Source organism: Dasypus novemcinctus, chromosome 22 (genome assembly GCF_030445035.2).
Source record: "Dasypus novemcinctus isolate mDasNov1 chromosome 22, mDasNov1.1.hap2, whole genome shotgun sequence".
Taxonomy (NCBI): domain Eukaryota; kingdom Metazoa; phylum Chordata; class Mammalia; order Cingulata; family Dasypodidae; genus Dasypus; species Dasypus novemcinctus.
The window spans coordinates 32,863,487-32,882,530 of NC_080694.1; the positions used below are offsets into that span (position 1 = coordinate 32,863,487).

General features: G+C 63.1%; 2 protein-coding genes across 2 annotated transcripts in view; one reads left to right on the plus strand and one right to left on the minus strand.

Moving 5' to 3' along the window:
• Nucleotides 1-4,929: 4,929 nt before the first annotated feature.
• On the plus strand, nucleotides 4,930-8,779 carry FOXC1 (forkhead box C1). Its single transcript, XM_058285165.2, has one exon. The coding sequence runs from the start codon at nucleotides 5,352-5,354 to the stop codon at nucleotides 7,014-7,016; it is 1,665 nt and encodes a 554-aa protein (XP_058141148.1). The 5' UTR covers nucleotides 4,930-5,351; the 3' UTR covers nucleotides 7,017-8,779.
• A 9,447-nt stretch (nucleotides 8,780-18,226) lies between these two features.
• GMDS (GDP-mannose 4,6-dehydratase) overlaps nucleotides 18,227-19,044 on the minus strand; it is a 694,924-nt gene continuing 694,106 nt past the window's right edge. Inside the window, exons 10-11 of the mRNA XM_058285166.2 lie at nucleotides 18,711-18,779; nucleotides 18,227-18,560 (exon numbers count right to left, since the gene is read on the minus strand). Of these exons, the coding sequence (XP_058141149.1) occupies nucleotides 18,498-18,560; nucleotides 18,711-18,779 (132 nt within the window). The 3' untranslated portion in view covers nucleotides 18,227-18,497. The remainder of the gene's footprint in view (nucleotides 18,561-18,710; nucleotides 18,780-19,044) is intronic.

Below are 19,044 nucleotides of genomic sequence, written 5' to 3' on the forward strand. Positions count from 1 at the left end.
GCACAGGGAGGCGGGAGGGGACGTCCGGCCACCGGGCTACCGTTTCCAGCGCAGCCACCGGAGAACCAGCGCCCGCGGCTGTTGCGGGGCTCCCAGCCAGGCGACCGCCTCGTCGCTCCCCGGGGAGGCGCGGACCTCCCGCTCCGCCCCGGGGGGCCTGCGGCAGCGCCCCAGATTCGGAGTGCCGGGTGGACGGCGCCTTAGGAGAGCCCCAGGCCCAGCTCTGCTCACCCGGGCCTCCCGGGGAGGGCTGGGGGCGGCCAGGACAGAAGGTGGCCGCCGCGGCCCGGCCTGGGCAGGTGGCCCTCGTGGCTGGCCGCCGGGGAAACCGAGAACTGGGCTCCGCCACCGTGGCTCTCGGATGGCGGGAGAACAGGCCCGGGAAGCGCCCTGCAGCCCCGCGGGCGCAGCTCCCCCCAAGGGGCAGCCGACTTCCCCGCGGCCGTGGGTGCCACCTGTCTGTGGCTCTGTCCTCCAGCACTCACCGCCGACGCACGCCCGGGGCGCGACCGTGCCTTGCCGCTCTGAGCCCCGCGGCCCGCGCGGCCTTGGCGGCGCTCACCCTCAGCCTCCCTGGAAGCGCAGGGCCGCGGGGCCGCGGGGGCAGGCGGCCTCCCAGCGAGTGCGCCCGAGGGCCAGGAGCCCACCTTCCCGCGTCGTCTGCATCCCCAGGCCTGGAGTGCGGCGGCCGCGCGAGCTGTGCTGGGGACCTCACGGCCAGGAGCCCCGGCTCGCCCGCAGGGCTCTTCGCCTCGGATCACCCACCCCCCAAAACAGCGCGATCCATGCCCTGCAAGTTCGATGGAAGGTGACAATTCTGACCTCCCCCTCTCTCCACCTGCACCAAGGAAGCCCGAAATCTGTCGCGTCCAGACACCGAAGTTAGAAGAAGCCTTCGGGCCCCGCATCCCCTGTGGACCCCCTCGTGCCAGGCTCCTCGGCTCCGAGCCCCGCGGGCGCTCTCGGAACCTGGGGCCTTGCTGGACTGGACGGGGGCGACAGGTGGGCGGCGGGCTGGGCAGCCCCACCCAGGGGGTGCTCGTCAGCAGGTGCTGGCAGCTCTCTCCCGTGTAAGCAAGTGGTGGCGCCGGCGCGTCTTGGGGATGGGGTATGAAATGAAATTATTCCAGCAGTCGAACTCCCTGCGGAGGCCGCCGTCAGGGGGCCACTACCCGGTTAAGTCAATCCTGCCGAGAGCCAACGTGGGTCTTTTTTTTCCTTCTTTTTTCTTTTCCTTTAGAACATAATCGGAATACAAATGCTCCTTTCATTTATTGCAGGAATAATTTTTCCACTCAGGAGGGGGCTGAATTAAAGGGACTGCGTTAACCGGACTCAGCTCCCCCAAGAGGAGAGGGAAGTCGATCCCGACGGGAGTGGCGCCCAGCGCCCCGACGCCCGGTCGCGGCTCCCCGCCTGAAGCCGCCGGGATGACCGACGCTCCCTGCCCGCCCGACGGGTTCGATATTAACGAATAACGGTTGCTGACCCCAGGACGTCCCCCCTTGCCCCCGGCCCACGCCACCGAGGCCAAATGGAGAGCTAAGACAATTATGGAAATAGTTCAAAGACATCTCCCCTCCCCAGTTTGGCTCCAGTTGCTGGCGGATTTCGGCCCAATGGGGACTCCCGTAGCGCGTCGTCGGGGTGCCTGCCTGCCTCTCCCACTCCGCCTCCCCGCAGCCGAGGAGACGCTGCGATGGCCACGCAAGGCCCGCTCACTCCCGGGTGTGCGGAGCCCCAGGGCCCGCCGCGCGGTGCTGAGCGGGACAAGCCCCTGCCCCTGTCTTCTCGTTTCCCGCAGCTCCCTCTCCACGCAGGGGATGCTGGAAGGTCCCCGAGGGCCTCTGACCCGGAGGACAATCCGCGCGTCCTGGGGCTGGACTCAAGCCCCTCGAGAGTCGTTTCCTGGACTACCCACGCCATCTCAGCCCCATCCCCTCTCCTAGTTGACTTGAAAACTCGAGGAAAAGTGCACCTCGTGATCCGTGTTAGGGACCCCCCTCCCCCCACGCACACATCCCTGCGGAGTCACAAGGTCCCCCACTCCAGGGCACCCCTGCGTCCAGGTCCCCGTGTGCTTTGCCCAGATAGCGGCTCTGGGAGGCCTGGTCTGAAACCTCGCTGTGACGTCACGCCCGCTCCCAGCTAAGACCCCTTCGGGGGGCCCGGGGGATGGTAACCCAGCGTGGTGGGTGCGGGAGGGGCTGGTGGGGGTGCGGCACCGGCCAAGCGAGCGTCCCTTCGAAGGTCCACGGCCGCTGTCGCCTGCGGGCCCTCCAGGCTGCCAGCACGCGGGGTGCGAGCTAAGCACTCAACCCGAAGTTTCCTGCGGGGACGCTCCCGCCAGCTGAGGCAAGGGTCGCGTGGGGACTGGAGAGCAGCCACCAGCGCCGTCGAAACTCTAGCCTGAAAATAAAAGCTTTGGTCCGCCCCCCAAAAACCGTCACGTCTGCTCTTCTCGTTCTGATCCCACCGCCACTGACGACTACGAGAAACCAGCCAGGTGCCGGGGACGCAGGCAAGCCATTTAGTGGAGGTTTGCTTCCGAGGAAGTTATGAAACATAAAAGCACAGATCCTTTCCTGGCAAGTCTCCAGAGCTAAACCAGTGGAAAGCTGATCTGTATAAAACTGCACCCCTTCCTTTTTTTTTTTTTTCCCGCATGCCGGATGCTAATTTCACAACGGCCACTTTTATACCCAAAGCCGGGGGCCGAGAATAGCGCTGCTGTGAGATTTGCAATTTACATAACAAGCTCCCTCCTAGTCGCTGGCCGAGGCCGGGCCGGGGTCGGGGAGAGGGAGGGACCTCGGAGGGGGCAGGCAGCCGAGCCAAGCCAGGGGCCCGCGGGCGCTCCCCGCAGTGGGTAAACAAACGACGGGCTACCGCTGCGTTCCTCTCCGCGCCCCGGGAGCCCTGGGGACGCCCTTTCCAACCCGAATTCACTCGGGGTGGCCAGGGAGACCCTTAACCTATCCCTCCTGGGGACTGAAGGCTGGGGTGGCCTGCTGCCCGCGCCCAGGAAGCCGGGATGAAGGGCTGGGGCTTAACCGCGAATTCCTGTTCACAGTCCTGGGGCTCCCCGCACCCCCAAGTGTCTCAAAGACCCGCCAAGGACTTAGCCTCCTTCTGGCAGATCTCGGGTTTCTCCCATTCCATCAGGGACTTGGCCTTGGGAACGCTCTGGAAAAGGGGTCGCGAGTGACCCAAGAGCGCCGCCCCGGGATTCGAACCTCCGGGCACCCCCCACCCCCTTCCAAGGCTAATTCTAAGGGTTCTCCTCTTCGCTCCCAATAAACGTCCATTCTGAAATACGCTGGGCTTTTTTTTTTTTTTTTTTTTTTTAATATTCGAGTGACGCGGGGCTGGGCCGGCGACACAGCCCATGTCCTCCCCGGCGAACGAGCGAAGCTGCAATTCCAATTTCCGTGCACAAACCAGGACGCCGGGATCCGGGTCGGGAGCCAGAAGGGGCTCCCGACACGTCCCCGGAGTTAAAGATTGTCAGACACTGGGGGAGCGGAGGTGTGAAACGCGTCACCCACACTTCTTCCTCACACGTCCCCAACTTCGCCGCTTCCCCTGGGGGCTGCCGGCAAAGGACCTAGTGTTCTCTCTCCCAGAGGGTCTTTCCTGGAGTTGCCGAGAGGCAGACTCGCGCCTGGAGGCAGAGGAGGCCGCGTCTCTTTCCTGCTCCTTCTTCTCTTTCCCCCTCATTTCTCCTCCTCTTCCATCAAGAGGCAATTCCAGTCACCCAGAAGCTGCACAGATCAGGTGTAGGAAGAGGCGGCGGCCTCCCCCTGCGTCTCCCCCCCAGCCCCCCAGACCCCCGCAGGTGTGGCTCTGAACCTCCCCAAACGCACCCGTTATCTCGGCGAGCCGGCCGCCCCGGGCGCGCGCAGATGCTGATAGGCCCGGGCGCGTTAAGCTCTTGGACGTATTTATTTGCCTCTTGTCATCACACCTCCGAATGTCACTGAGCCCGCAGGCTGACCCCTCCTCTGAGCCGAAACGGGCCGGGCGGGACAGGAGGGGGCGGTGCGCCGCGAGGCAGAGGAGAGCCGGGAAGTGGTCGGGCCACTGCCGCGCGGCCCAGGGGGCCCGTGGAGCCCAGCGCCCGCTGCGGGGACCACGAAGCCTCCCGGGCGGGCCACCCGCGCGAGGCTCCCGCTAGGCGTCCCCGTCTAACACCCCCTCCCCAAGAGCACCACCCTATTCCGACTGGGAGGGTCAAGGGAGAGGGGGGCGAGGCGGTGGTGACAATTCCTTCCTGACCCGGAGCAGAACCCGGTGAGGGTCCTTGTCTCTTGTCACCGCGATCGGGACAGGAGGGCGCGCCAGTCGGGGAGACGGGACACTTCCGTGAAGGGTGTGGGATTGGCGCTGGGGAGGGGAGGGCCGGGGTGGGGGCGAGGGAAGGTGAGGGAGCCGGGCGGAGGGGCGGGGAGCTGCCGGGCCACGCGGCGCAGGAGGCGGCCGTCCGCGTAGGAATGTGGAGGGGCCGAGCGGGAGGCGGGGCTCGGGAGGTGGCCGCGGGGGAGCTTGGGGACTGAGGACGCGTCTGCGTGGGGCCCGGGAAGTCCGAGGGAACAATGCGCGTCTGTGAGGACTGCTGGGGCGCGAAGTGGCGTCCGGGGCTGCGGGGGGCAAGGGCCGTGCGGGGAGCGACCGGGCGGCGGGCGCCAACGGGCGGGGGGACTCGGGGCGGCCCCGGGGCGCGCGGGCCAGGAGGCTCGGGTAAGGGGCGCGGGGCAGGGGAGCGCCGGGGACGCGGGCGCGGGGCGCCTGGGGCGCGGGGCGCGCGGGCGGGCGGCCGGGCGGTGCGGGCGGCCGGGGCCCGCGCGCAGCCCGGCTCCCGGGCCCATTCAGAGGCGGCTCTCGGCTCCCATTGGCTGCGGCCGGCGCGGCGGGGCGGGGCTGCGCGGCCCGGAAAAAAAAAAATGTAACTGCGTAAAAAAGTGCTGGCCGGAGCGACGGATGCTCAAAAGTTCCGAAGTTTGCCCCATGCTGCCTTAGGCGGCCCGGCGCGAGCCTGCGAAGAGCGGACGCGGGCCCGGGACGGCGCCGGCGCCCCTCCCCCGGCGCCCGGCTCGCTCGCCTCGGCCGCAGGCCGCGGGGTCGCCGCGTCCCCGGGAAGGCGCAGGGCGCGCGGCGAGCAGGGGCGCCTCCTCGGGCCGCGCTTCCCCGGCGCGTCCTCCCCGCCCGCGCGCCCCGGACTTCCCGCGCGAGTTCCGCCGGCCGTCGCTGCGTCCTCGGCCGGCTCCCGCCTCCCGCAGCGCCCTCGGCGGCGGCCCGGAGCGAGCGGGGAGGCCGGCCGGGCGGCCCGGGGCCCGCGCGGGGCGGCGGCCATGCAGGCGCGCTACTCCGTGTCCAGCCCCAACTCCCTGGGAGTGGTGCCCTACCTCGGCGGCGAGCAGAGCTACTACCGCGCGGCGGCGGCGGCGGCCGGGGGCGGCTACGCGGCCATGCCGGCGCCCATGAGCATGTACTCGCACCCCGCGCACGCCGAGCAGTACCCGGGCGGCATGGCGCGCGCCTACGGGCCCTACACGCCGCAGCCGCAGCCCAAAGACATGGTGAAGCCGCCGTACAGCTACATCGCGCTCATCACCATGGCCATCCAGAACGCGCCCGACAAGAAGATCACCCTGAACGGCATCTACCAGTTCATCATGGACCGCTTCCCCTTCTACCGGGACAACAAGCAGGGCTGGCAGAACAGCATCCGCCACAACCTGTCGCTCAACGAGTGCTTCGTCAAGGTGCCGCGCGACGACAAGAAGCCCGGCAAGGGCAGCTACTGGACGCTCGACCCGGACTCGTACAACATGTTCGAGAACGGCAGCTTCCTGCGGCGGCGGCGGCGCTTCAAGAAGAAGGACGCGGTGAAGGACAAGGAGGAGAAGGACCGCCTGCACCTCAAGGAGCCGCCGCCGCCGCCCGCGCCCGGCCGCCCCGCGGCCCCCGCGCCCCCCGAGCAGGCCGAGGCCGGCGCGCCCGGCCCGCAGCCGCCGCCCGTGCGCGTGCAGGACATCAAGACCGAGAATGGTACGTGCTCCTCGCCGCCCCAGCCCCTGTCCCCGGCCGCCGCCGCCGCCGCCGTGCCCAAGATCGAGAGCCCCGACAGCAGCAGCAGCAGCCTGTCGAGCGGGAGCAGCCCCCGCGGCGGCCTGCCCGCGGCGCGCCCGCTCAGCCTGGACGGCGCCGAGCACCCGCCGCCCGCGCCGCCCGCGCAGCCGCCGCCGCCGCCGCACCACGGCCAGGGCTTCAGCGTGGACAACATCATGACGTCGCTGCGGGGCTCGCCGCAGGGCCCGGCCGCCGAGCTGGGCTCCAGCCTCCTGGCCGCGGCCGCCGCCTCCGCGCGCCCCGGCCTCGCGCCCCCGCTGGCGCTCGGCGCCTACTCGCCGGGCCCCGGCGCCCTCTACAGCTCCCCCTGCAGCCAGGGCTCGAGCGCGGGCGGCGCGGGCGCGGGCGCGGGCGGCGGCGGCGGGGGCGCGGGCGCGGGCGGCGGCGCGGGCGGCGCGGGGACCTACCACTGCAACATGCAGGCCATGAGCCTGTACGCGGCGGGCGAGCGCGGCGGCCACTTGCAGGGCGCGCCCGGGGCGGCCGGCGGCCCGGCGGTGGACGAGCCCCTGCCCGACTACTCGCTGCCCCCGGTCACCAGCAGCAGCTCCTCGTCCCTGAGCCACGGCGGCGGCGGCGGCGGGGGCGGCCAGGAGGCGGGCCACCACCCCGCGGCCCACCAGGGCCGCCTCACCTCGTGGTACCTGAACCAGGCGGCGGGAGACCTGGGCCACTTGGCGAGCGCGGCGGCGGCGGCGGCGGCCGCGGGCTACCCCGCGCAGCAGCAGAACTTCCACTCGGTGCGGGAGATGTTCGAGTCGCAGCGGCTCGGCCTCAACAACTCGCCGGTGAACGGGAACAGTAGCTGTCAGATGGCCTTCCCCTCCAGCCAGTCCCTGTACCGCGCGTCCGGGGCCTTCGTCTACGACTGCAGCAAGTTTTGACACCCCCCGCCCCGCGCCTCCACCACCACCAGCACGCCCGGAACCGACCCGAACCCCCAAACGGGAACGGCCCCGAGAACCTCCTGGTGCAAAATCGAAACCAAAATACCCGATTGAAAAAACTCGACACACATTCTCCGCGCCAGCGAACCGAATCTCTCCAAAAAGTCAACTCACCAGCACAAAGAAAACTCTTATTTTCTTAAAAGATTGATTCAGAGCCACCTCCACTTTGCCTTATCTAAATAAACAAAACGGTAAACTATTTTGTACAGAGACAGCCAAACCATGGTTTATTAAAAGACAGTGTTACTCCAGCTAACACGTAAGTTTCTTCTTGCTTTTCAGAGGTCACGCTTGCCTACCCTCTCCTCCTCTCCCGTTCCCAGCCCTCCTCCTTCCTTCCCTCTTATCTGTAAAATATTATTTTATCCTATGTTTAAAGGAGGGGGAAAGTCCCCGTATATGAAAATCGCTTTTCTTTTTATTCATGGACTTGTTTTAAAATGTAAATTGCAACATAGTAATTTATTTTTAATTTGTAGTTGGATGTCCTGGACCAAACGCCAGAAAGTGTTTCCAAAACCTGACGTTAAATTGCCTGAAACTTTAAATTGTGCTTTTTTCATTATAAAAAGGGAAACTGTAGTAATCTTACTCTATCATCTTTTCTTTCTCTGTTGAACGTATTCATTGTTTATTAATAAATTACCGTTCAGTTTGAATGAGACCTATATGCCTGAATACTTTGATACAGCCTTAATTATTATGAGGGGAAAAAAAGGATTTCAGAGATAAAACACTAGAAGTTGCCCCTTCTCTGCCTAAATCTCTGGAAAATGAAACCCTCTCCATTCCTTGTCCAATGTCACATCAAAGTCTGTTTTTATTTAGTTTCTTTTTTCTGCAGCCTCTTCGGCAAAATATAGTCAGCTTGCTTTGTGGCTAGCAAAAAGATGTTTTCCTAAGCAGATGTGATTTGGCATATAAACAAATACATTTTCTCAGGAATGACAACATGATTTGGAAATCTGAAGCTCATGAATCAGCCATCCTATCACCGTGATACCTGTGTGTACAGAGAGATGCAAATGTTTCTTCCGTATACACAGATGACTATTTGGCTTGTGTATCGCATATAAAATTAAGTTGTGTATTATACATACATCCCTGAGAGCCAAATACTGGATAGGTTTTTTTTTCTTATTAATTTCTGTCCTTTCAAAGCGGAAGAACAAACCAGTTTTCAAAGGCACCTATATAACTCATCCATACTCAAGACCCATATAGAGAAGGATTTTTTAAAAGTATACTGTGAGTTGGAAAGGGATCTTTGGAAAACTTTCAGAAGATATGTTTGTAGAACGATAACTTTTTGAAAAAGATTTAAAGCGGTAACAAGAAGGAAAGAAGAGCAGCGCTTCTGAGTCCTGTGGTTTCTTTTCAAGCCAATGTTTCTTGTTAATTTACAGTTCAAGCGAGGGGGCACTCAGGATTGGCCGTCCCCCTGTGTAAATAGCCCAGGAAATGTAATAAATTCATTATCTTGGGGTGATCTGCCCTGTCAATCAGACTCTGGGTAGATGGCGATTTGATTACAGACGTTCAGGGCCTTTCAGCTTGTTTTCGAGATAATACAGTTTCCTGCTATCTGCCGCTCTATCTAGAGGCAACACTTAGCAGTAATTGCTGTTGCTTGTTGTCAAAATTTGATCATTGTTAAAGGATTGCTGCAAATAAATACACTCTAATTTCAGTCAAAACGGCTTTCCGTGGCTCCTGATTCGCTGCGTGCCCTTCCCCAGCCTCACGACCGCATGGCCAGCAGGATCGCCGCGGCGCGGGCCGGGGGTCTCCTCGGGGCCGGCCGCGGGGAAACTGCGCCCCGCGGCCGCCTCGACTTCCCACGACCGACTTCTGTGGGCGCACAGGGGAAGAACCGGTCGCCAAGTCCTCTGGAGTCCGTGCGCCTTGGGGACCTGGGTGTCTAGGCCCGGGAAGGCAGCGGCAGCAGGTGACACGCGCCCCCTCTTCCCTCGGCCGGCCTGGCCGACCCCGAGACCTGGCCAGCTCAGGCCGCCGGCCACGGTTCTCGACCTCTCTGGCTCAGCTTTCTGGACCGGGTGGTGCGGAGAGGACCCCCGGGCCCACCTGGGGCTTTGCGGCCTGCGCGTTCCCGCGCGGCCCGTTCGGCCCTGTCCGACCCGGCCTCCTGGCGCCGCTCCGCGGACGGCCACGCCGGCCGCTTAATTAGCTTTAATTACACGCCGCGGCCCCGGTGCCCGGCTTCTGTTTGTGTTTGCGAGCTCTTTCTTCTCCCCCACGCCTCCCCCTCTCCTTGGCCCTCCCCGCATTCCCGCTGTTGTCTCCGGCCGGCTCCCGAAATAAGTTGTTTGGGGAGAAAATAACTGGAGGGTCAGAGAAGACCTCTGTTGGGATTGAAGGTTTAATCACCGGTTGGGGCGCGGATGCCGAGAAGAGAGCGCTGAGGGCAGGTAGGGAGAAGGGGGTGCGGAGGGAGGAGGGCGGCCGAGCGCAGCGTCCCCGGGCCCTGGCCGGGAGGACCGCGTTCTCCTGGCTGCGGGGCGCGGGCCGCGGAGCTGTGCAGGCCGCGCCTCCCCCTGCGCGTCCCCTCGGCTCCCCCGGCTCGTCCCCGCCGCTCCCCCTGCGCGTCCCCGCGCCCCTGCCAATCCTGCCCCAGACAGTTGCTATTAACCATTTACTCCTCGCTCGCCGCCTTTGTTTGGAGACGCACGTGCGTTGAGAAGCAGGCCTGGGGGAAAAGGTCAGCGGCGTTCCATTCCTGGCGCGTGACAAGCAACACCCAGCCGGCCCCGCGAGCTGTGCGTTTCGGCCGGCGAGCCCCCCAGCGCCAGGCCCGCGCCCCTGGGCGCGTCTTCAGGCCCAGGCTCGGGTCCCCCAGGGCCAGGCCGCGGCGCAGGCTGTCACGGCGGGCCCAGGGACCCCGGCTGCGCACCACGGGCCGGCCAGGCCCCGGCGGCCGGGGCTGCGTCCTTACTGGGTTTGGGAGCTCAGTTTACAGAAGCCACAAATCACGGCCGATTTGTGAGGGGCGACGGTCTGGCCTAGCCCAAGAGAGGGGGCTGCAGACGGGGCTCCGGGAGCGAGTCCCCGTGCCCCCGGATCTGCTCGAGCCCGAGCGTGATGACCCTGAAGTCGTTGGGGTTCAGCCCATCCCGGGCCCAGGGGAGACGGTCCCCAGCCTGGCCCCGGCCCTTGGGCACCCCGCGGCCTCCTTCGCGTCGTCGGGCACCGGCGCCTCGGGGAAGAGCCGCCCGAGCGAGGGCCGGCCAGGTCTGTCCCCTCCCGGGAGGAGTGACAGGGCCTGCGCTGAAGCAGGGCTGCTGGAGGAGCAGGCGAGGGAGAGAACCCGGGTGGTCGGAACCCCAACAGCGCAGGGAGGGGGTGTCGGCGCCCCTCGATCTCCCAGCAGCTGGAGGGGAACCCCGGGCCAGTGGCTGGCTCCCGCCTCTGCCGCACGGCCCCGAGCCCCGGTGCCCAGCGCTCAGGAGCACTCGGTGGAGGCCAGCTTCTTAGCACCTTTATCGTCCTCTGGAGTTCCAGCGTGTGAAGCTGGACGCTGGGGCTCCCCGTGTCTGGGAAGGTGTTTGTCTTCTGCATTTGTAGGGCAAGTGGCTATTTCTACGCGCTGCCTGATCGTTCAGAAGGCACGTTTGAATGAAAGGTCAGAAGTTCTGCACGAGTCAGATGTGTAAATCCATATATAGGGATATATAAAAGGTTGTCTACTATCAATACATTTGCTTTTGGAGTCTCACATCCAATTTAAGAAAGGGCAACCCCTGCCCAGTTTATTTAACCCAGGAGAGCTGGCTCGGCATGGGGGAGCTGCACTTTTCCAGCAGTAAGAATCGTTTTTCTGTAAAAGGGGGGGGCGCTCCCTCCAAGTAAGATAAGAGACAAAGGAAAATTCCTTGCTATTTGAACGGGTAGACAGTTTATTCTGAAATGGGCGTCTGCAGCAGGCTTTAGGACAATGAGCATGTTGTCTGCTCCTCGTAGCAGCTTCTGCCATGAGCAAGTCGTGTCGTCCTGTTGCGTGCCATGCAGCGACTCGCATTTGGCAGGGTGTGCATGCGGTGGGATCTCATATCTTTTGCCAGGGTTCTGCCGTTCGCAGGCCTTTTTCACCAGGCTGCATGTAAACAAGCATGACGTTTACCCTCTCTCAGTCCCGCACGTTGTGTCATGAAGAATCGATGTTGGCCCAGGGAATAAGGCTCAGTTGTGCCGGTGGCCTGTGCTTTTCCTTGGGGTCAGTTCACAAGGGTGCATTTTCACCCTCTCCGGCTCCCCCCAACTTTGATAGGTGAGGAAAGGACAGGGGACCTTTCCTCTCCCACCCTGTTCACTAGAGGGTGGGGGTGTCCAAACGTCGCAGGTGGGGGCTATCAGTTTTGTTCTTAATGATGCAGGACCCAAGGCAGGCCCTGACCCCTTGGCTGGGTCGGCCCCGCCGATGAACTGCGCAGGAGGAACGCCAGGCTGGCAGAGGGCGTGCGGCGCGGGGCATTCTGGAGGGTTCGAGGCGCCCGGCTGGGGTCCCCCACACCCCGACGTCGCCGAGGTCGCGGGAGGGGCCGGGGCGCAGGGCGAGGTCCCCATCTGCTTCCCAGCCCCGCGCTGCGGTGCCCGCGTCCCGCAGGCGGCCGTGCCCTGGGGCGCTGGGGCTTCGCTCGCCTCTAGACTCAGCTCGGGCTGGTTGGTGAAGCCATTAGCCCTTCCCACCCGGCCATAAACAAATGTCGCGTTAGGGGCAAGATTGATGGGCGGTAATAAGGGCGGGCGGGACAGAATACGGTTCGGAGCTGTCCTTCTCCAGCTGGGCAGGGAGGAAGGGGAGAGGGTCAAGAGAAGATGTCAGATGTCCTCACCCCTTGATGTGTGGAGGGGCGGGCGGCAGAGGAATGAGGACTGGCCGTGGCTGGAACCTCGCATCGGGCGAAGCCTTACGTACTGAAACAATGGCTCTCCACAGGAAGGGAAACCCATTGGAGGGCTTCCACGGGCCCAAATACCAGCTTTAGAAACCCCACTTTTCTGAGAGTCCTATTTCAGTTTACAGTGTGGGCTAGGGGCTCCCTGCAAAAAGGGCTTTTGTTGACAGCATTTTCAGGACACTTTTGCAAACAGAAAGCCTGCCTATTTGGAGTTTATCTTCACAGCTCCCATTTGGGGGACCCGTTGCCCTCCTTTTATTCCATGGCCACCTGCTTCGATCCACCGTAATCATTGCCTTCTGCCTGCCTTTCGTCTCTATTCCTGTTTCTTTGTCTCTGTGTGTCTGGCACTTTCTTTGCTCTCAGAAGGTCTTAGGGTCCCTGAGTTTTGTGGGGTGGTGCCACTCCTAGCTGACTTGTGCTCCCTGGTGACCCAGCCCCCTCTCTGCACTGAGCCTTCTGGGGGCCAGTGAGACGCAGCCGTGATCCTGAGCTTATGTCCAGGCCTGGGACAGACGGGGCTGCTGGAGCAGGAGGGGAGCTGGGCGGGCAGCAGGTTAGGGCAGCTCCACCTCGGAAAGGAGCAGTGCCTCATTAAATGAATTCCATCTCTAAAACGCATTCTGGAGCATGAAAGCTGCTTCTCCACCAACGTTCTCAACGTGATTAGGAGTGGAAAATTGAGCAAAATGTACCATGTCCGTCTTATTGGAAACCAAAATAAGGCATAGAGAGCACAAGGCTCTCCTTAGGACCTTTGTTTGCTCCTTTCCCATCTCACGCGCATTCCAGAGAAACCCTCTGTTTCATATTATTATTTTTGTCGTTGTTGTTTACTTGATTTTTTTCCCTCCCTGCTTTTGAATTTGCAGCATATTGAGCGTTATTACAGGAGATACAGGAGGCCCTGGAATTTCCTTGCGTTATAGAGCGGGTGTGTCCTCCACAGGGCCAGAGCTCCCACTTGGGAAGGAGCCGGGAGGAGAGGCCCCATCCGCGGGGTCTTGGGAGAGGGGCTCTGTCGATTCCTGTTCAGAATCTCACTGCCTGGGGTCCACCCCGCAGCGTCAGGGGGCGCTTCCTCAGGCCCCGGGTGCTTCCGGAAGGCGCCTCCTGCTCTTCTCGCAGAGCATCTTCTTTCTCCGGCCTGCCTTTGAGTCGTCCCCTTGCACCAGTCCGGCACCTTCCCCGCGTCCAGGTTTCCACCGCTGAGTTCCGCCTAGCCTGTCCCCCACCCCCCAGCTGCCTGCGGCGGTTGCTCCCGGGAAGGGGACTGGGTGGGCTGCCCGTTTGCCTGCTAAGTCAACACAGCTTGCTGGCTGCAACCTGGGTGGGCATGGGAGAGCACTGCGTGCGCCCCGGGAACGAGCAGAGGGTGGAGGCGTGGCGCGGTCGGGGGTGGGCTGCTCGCCTGACCTGGGTGCTGGGACAGCCGGCAGGGCCTGGGGACGCGGGGAAGGCCGGCGGGGCGGGCGAGAAGGCGAGTACCACGGGGCTGGGGGAGGAAGGGACTTGCTGGAGAGCCCTGGGGACAACTGCCAGAGAGCGAGACCACCCCCTCCTTCCCGTCACCTACCCCGGGGAAAAAGCAGGAAAACCACCCCATTTAGCGCCATTAACTCTTAAGGCCGCTGCCTTCCTTCAGTATCAAAGCCGGTCACGACCTGGAGGCTGTGCCACGGGCACGGCGGCCGCGGTGGCGCGCACCGATTTAGGGGACGACTGCGGTCTGGAAAATCGTCCGCGGAGGACAAACGACAACTGTGGCTCGCTCGGCGGTCCCGACGGCGCGGGGCGGCCCTGGAGGCGGCGGGCCCAGCCGCGGGTCCCCGGCGCGGGGCGCCCAGGGCAGCCGAGGCCGCGGTGCCCGCAGCCTGCCGGGGGGCCGCGCGGGCCGGGCCTGGCCGCGGAGCCTGAGCACGCGGTGCAGCCACGGGCCCCGCGGGGGCCTTCCGGGAGGCCCCAGTGATTATTTGACTTCTTACCCAGGAAAGACACACGGGCAGTGGGCGCCCCGGCAGGGCGAGAGGAGAGTGCGGCGCTAGCCGGGGGGCGCAGTGAGGGGAGGCCGCCAGGGCGCAGGACTCCCAGGCGCCCCGGAGGTGTCCCCGCCCCCGAGGCCGTGCGGGTGGCCGAGGACACCCCCAGCCGCAGAAAAGCAGGGCGGTAGGGAGGTGCGGGACAGGACGTGGCGGTGGCGCGCGAGGAGTGAGGCGGCCTCCCCGGCCTGGCTCCTGGGCGCGCCTGCCCGGGGAAAGCGCCCCGGGGCCAGGCCTGCGCCCTGGGATGGGGTCTCCCCTTTCCCTGGCTCAGCCCCCACGGTCCCCCAGAAGGCCCCGCCGGAGAGCCCTTCCCTGTCGGCTTCCTCGCCATAAAAAGCCTGACTCCAGCCGAGGTCCTGACCCTTTCCAAATATACATTCTGTCGCCCGCGGCCGCGCAGGCCCCTGGCGGCTTCCTCCCCGCCCGGGCTGGGCCCAGGGGCTGTCCTAGGCGAGGCAGAATTCGGGGACCGGGATCCCAGCCATGGGCTTCCAGGGGCCTGGATCTGCTCACCAGGGGCGCACGGGGCACGAGCCAGGCCGGGACCACGGAGGTGGAGGGGTTGGTTTTGATGAAGCAACCCTTCGTCACCTCCGCAGCGACCCACTCCCCGCCCCCGCCGCTTTCCCCACCTTTGTGCGGGTGCAAATCGGGCTCCCAGGTTAGGAACCGAGGCTGCGGCCGCGTGGACAGGTGCCCCTGTCCCGCGCAGGCCCTCTGCGGCCCGTTTCAGGGCCCGGCCTCGCCCATGGTGGCAGCGCCTGCAAGGGAAGAGGCAGGCCGGCCTGGGCCTCTGCATTCCGCGCCGGACCTCCACTCGGCAAGGTGGTCCCAGCGCGCAGGGCTGTGCAGTTTGGGCGCAGGCAGCTTGGCCCCGAATTCAGAGATAAAATGGGGCAGCTGGGAACAGTACGACCCGCTGTGGGCGCCCCCTGACCCTAGAAGAGGGGAGGGGGCTGGGGAGCCGCTAGTGGGCCTGGGGTCAGGGCGAGGTCGTCTGCCTCCCACCAGACATGCTGTGGCTGGAGGAAGCTGGGCCGAGGGTGGGATGGGGCCTTGGGATTCACCAGCGGCCCTGTGTGTGTATGTGATGGCTTGGAGACGCCTTTGGGGACAGAGCTTGCTCGCAACGGCCGCAAGGGGGCTGAAGCTTGGAGGGAACCCCGCAGTTCCGGGCCTGGAGGGGTCCAGGGTAGCCTCGAGCCAGGCCCAGCCTCTGGGTGACCCTCCGCAGAATGGAACAGAGAAACGACCCCAGGCACATTCGAGGGTGACAAACCGATGACAGCGAAAACCTCTGAAGATGGCTCGACGCGCCTGAGGTGTGCAGCGCCAGGAGGCCGCGAGCCTGGTCAGCGCGGGTCAGCGGCACCCACTCTGATCCCAAGAAAGCCGCCAGACCCCGTGTGTTTGCAAAGGACAATTTGGATGGTGGGAAATCCAGGGGAGGGTGGGCTGGGAACCGTGTCAAGCCCCCAGTGCCGCTTTTGAGCTCCGGTTGTCGCTGCTGTTTGTTAAAATTCTCAACACCTATGGTGATTAAAACACAAACTTTCTGGAGAGGTGCCATCGGTATGTTGGGATGCTTAGAAGCTTGAAAGACACACACTCTTTTTGTAAAACTGGGTGGCAGCCCCCCTCTTCATCCGCCTTCCTTCACACCCCCTCCCCTAGGCCATCCCCAGTGGCCTAGAGGCGGGAAAGGGAGTGGAAAAAAGATGACGTGTGGACCCAGGGTCCCTGGGGATACACCTTAAAACCAGACCGCCCAGTGGGACTCCCAAATACACAGAAGATGCCTTTGAGCTTTGAGGCTCTTTCCTGGGGCTTACTTGTCAACGACGCGTTCAAGGTTATTTTAAAATGAGAACGTGAAGTGTTGCAAAAGGCTCATGGGCCAGCACTCATCTCGGTGCTGAGAATTGGTAAAGGCGACTTAAGGGGAGGGAAAGGAGCCTGTCCCAATTACCGTGGGGCGTTCAAGGGCCCGGCCAGTCCCTCACCTGAGGCCCTATTGCAGAAATCCAAGCTTCCTTAGAAGCCATCTTGAGTTCAGCAGAATCTTCCAGCGCCCTACGGGGCCCTTCCCTTAAAGGTCGCCGCCAGCCGCCCGGCTGCGCCCTGGCCCTCGACAGCTGCAGAGGTGTGACAGGTTTGTTAGGCGTGGCCTAGCTTGCTCTAATCCTTGAGAGACAAAGGGCAGCAGACGGAGCCCATGGGTGGCAGAGCAGATGGAAGGGGCGCGGGTGGGGTGGGCGTGTGCAGAGCACCTGGCCCCTCAAGCGGGCGCCAGCGTGCGTTCCCCTGCTTTGCCGTTACAGTTGAGTGTATGGGAAGCTTCGCGTCCCTAGCTGATTTAAGAGATGAAGGTGCGAGTTATTTTAACACACCTAGCATGAATAATAATAATAATAATTTTTGAAAGAAGCTTGCAGAGCAGGAAAAAAGGGGAGGAGGAACAACTGAATTGAGATTCAGATAGAAGAAACTCTTTAATAAGAATTATGTTGAAGGATGTCCAAGTGAAATCCTCTCACAGCACAGAAAGGAAACACGGAAATACTGGAACAAATCTGCTTTCTTCTCCTTTTAAACACACACACACACTCTTCGAAGCCGCCAGGTTACCAAATGGGTCCCTGGACCATGGTGATTAAAGGTGCAGGAAGAGAAGATTAGCAACTGGAAATACTTATTGTTTCTTTCAAAAACTGATGCTAGTTCACACTGAGAAGTAAAATTTAAAATAAAGGGTGCACTTGATGGCATAAGCCCCGCCTAGGACCGCTCAGGGGGAGGGGCTTACCTTAGGGAGCCATGAAAGGTTGGCTCTCCAGGGGCCTTTTGGGGTGTGGGGTGGGTTGGGGTCCGGGCCAGAGAGGGGAGTGGCCTTCCTCAGGGTCAAGGGTAAGCTTAGGAAGCGGCCTAGGGCGCGAGTTTGTGTTTATATATGAGCGTATGCGTGGGACAGGGTGTGACAATGCGTTTGTGAGTCTGTTAGTGTGTACCGTGTAAGTCCTGGTGAGTGTGTGCGCTCCCGGCCAGCCCGCCCAGCAGAGGCCGGCCTTCGAGGGACCATGTGTTTCCGATTAGTAGCACCCAGCGCTGGGGAGCGGGAGGGCGCGGCAGGCTGGCTTTTGAGAAGCAAAGCGGGGCGGGACGCAGAGCGCCCCAGTTCCGCTCCGTCGCGGCCGAAGCCGCCCCTCGCCCTGACCACACAAAGAGCCCTCTCTCTTGCGGAAAGCCGTGGGAGCCTGCCGCCCCCCAACCCCCGCATCTTAAACCTGCCCGGAAGGTGTTCAGAAGTGCTTCACCGCATTCACTCTTGCTATAATGCTTTATTTTGTTTGAAAGGGAGTGCCGGGGGAGGCGCGGAGAAGAGGAATCTCTTCCCAATTTGTTCTAGGGAAAATACAGTACTTCCTACAGAGGTATACACCTGTACACAAATCCTCGTTGCTCCTTGGAGGGGGAAGGCGCGCCCATACGTGTGCCAAGCTTCCTTTGGCGCTGCAGGCACGTGGCCGCAGCTCAGACCAGGTATGTGACCAACCCCAAACGATGCCCTTAATGCACTCGGACCCGGGGGCCTGAAACCCCTGCATTCTAATTTCTAACGAGCACGGATGCGCTTCAGGCACCGTAGCAGAGTGTCTGCGGTAACTAGGCACACTGTACCTGTTGAATGAATAAATCAAAATGAGATTAAAAAAAAGACCTTGAGCTGAGAAGAGGTTGGAAATAGGCAGTGTGTGAAAGGTTCTAAACCAAAGGAGAGGTATGGGGTCCGAGCCCTCTATAAACCCAGGGACTTGGGCACGGAATGCGTCACAAGATGTGCGTCCCTTGTCGCCCCCCCCCCCCTTGCTCCCCAATTCTCAATCCCTCCGTGGCTGGTGGGAGCTGGGGTGGATTCTGCTTACAGTCAGCAGAGGAGGGATGGGACGGGAACGCCTCACTTCTGCACCAGCGGGGTTTCCGCAGCGGCTGCACAGAGGGGCTCCCTCTCACCAGGACAGGAGGGGACCTTCCCAGGGACTCCCCTCCTCCGGCTTCCCGGCAGGGGGACAAGCTGCCCGGGGCTGGGGGAGCCCTCGCCCCTGCAGGCATGGACAGGCGGTGCGTGATCTGGGGCCCGTGGACACGATTTGGAGAAGACGCCGACACCGAGGCTGCCCGTGCTGGCTCGTGGAAAGGACGTCTTTAATAAGAAAAGTGGGAAACAATTGGAAGGCCTCACAATTCCGGCTGTCGAGCGACATAATTTCAAGTAAAAGGAACGTGTGATTAAACATCTTGATTTCTCAAAGCCGTTCGGAGGCGGCCTCGACGAAAGGAAAGGCGGCGAACAGGGCCGTGGCCCGGCGGGCTGGCTCCTCGGGCGGCCCGCGCGCCCTCTGCCGCCGCCCCGCGCCGGGCCCCGCGTCCCCCGCACTCGCGCGGTCCGCGGGCGGCGCTCACGCGTTGGGGTTGGTCCTCATGAGCTCCACGTCAGCGTCCACCATCTCCCTCACCAGCTCCTGCGGCACGAGAAAGGGGGGGGGGGGGCGGGAGGAGTTCCGACCACGCTCCGCGGGGACCCCCTTCCCGGGCACACCCCAGCCCGCCGGCCCGGCACCCGGCCACCCCGCAGCGCCCGCCCGGCCCTTGCCCCGGAAAAAGAAACTTACATCGAAGGCGACGCGGGGCTTCCAGTTGAGTTTCTGCTTGGCTTTGGCGCAGTCCCCCTGCAGAAAATCCTGCGGGGGGGGAACAGAACAGGCGTGGGTCGGGGCAGACGCGCGGTGCGGGCCACGCTGGACCCCGCGCCCCCGGCCCTCCTGATCCGCGCGTCGCGGGTCGCGCCGAGCCTTCCCCGCCGGAGTGCGCCCGATTCGGGTTCGCTCCCGCTGGTGGCCGCGGTGGCGGCTCGGGAGCCATAAATCACGCGGGGCGGCCTTTCCCAGCACACCGCACAGGCCACTGGAAAGCGCGAAGCGGCGCTCAGGCCCGGGCCCCCACCCC

What these genes read in the sequence shown, in the direction of transcription:
- FOXC1 (XM_058285165.2), top strand. Translation starts at nt 5,352, where the DNA reads ATGCAGGCGCGCTACTCCGTGTCCAGCCCCAACTCCCTGGGAGTGGTG.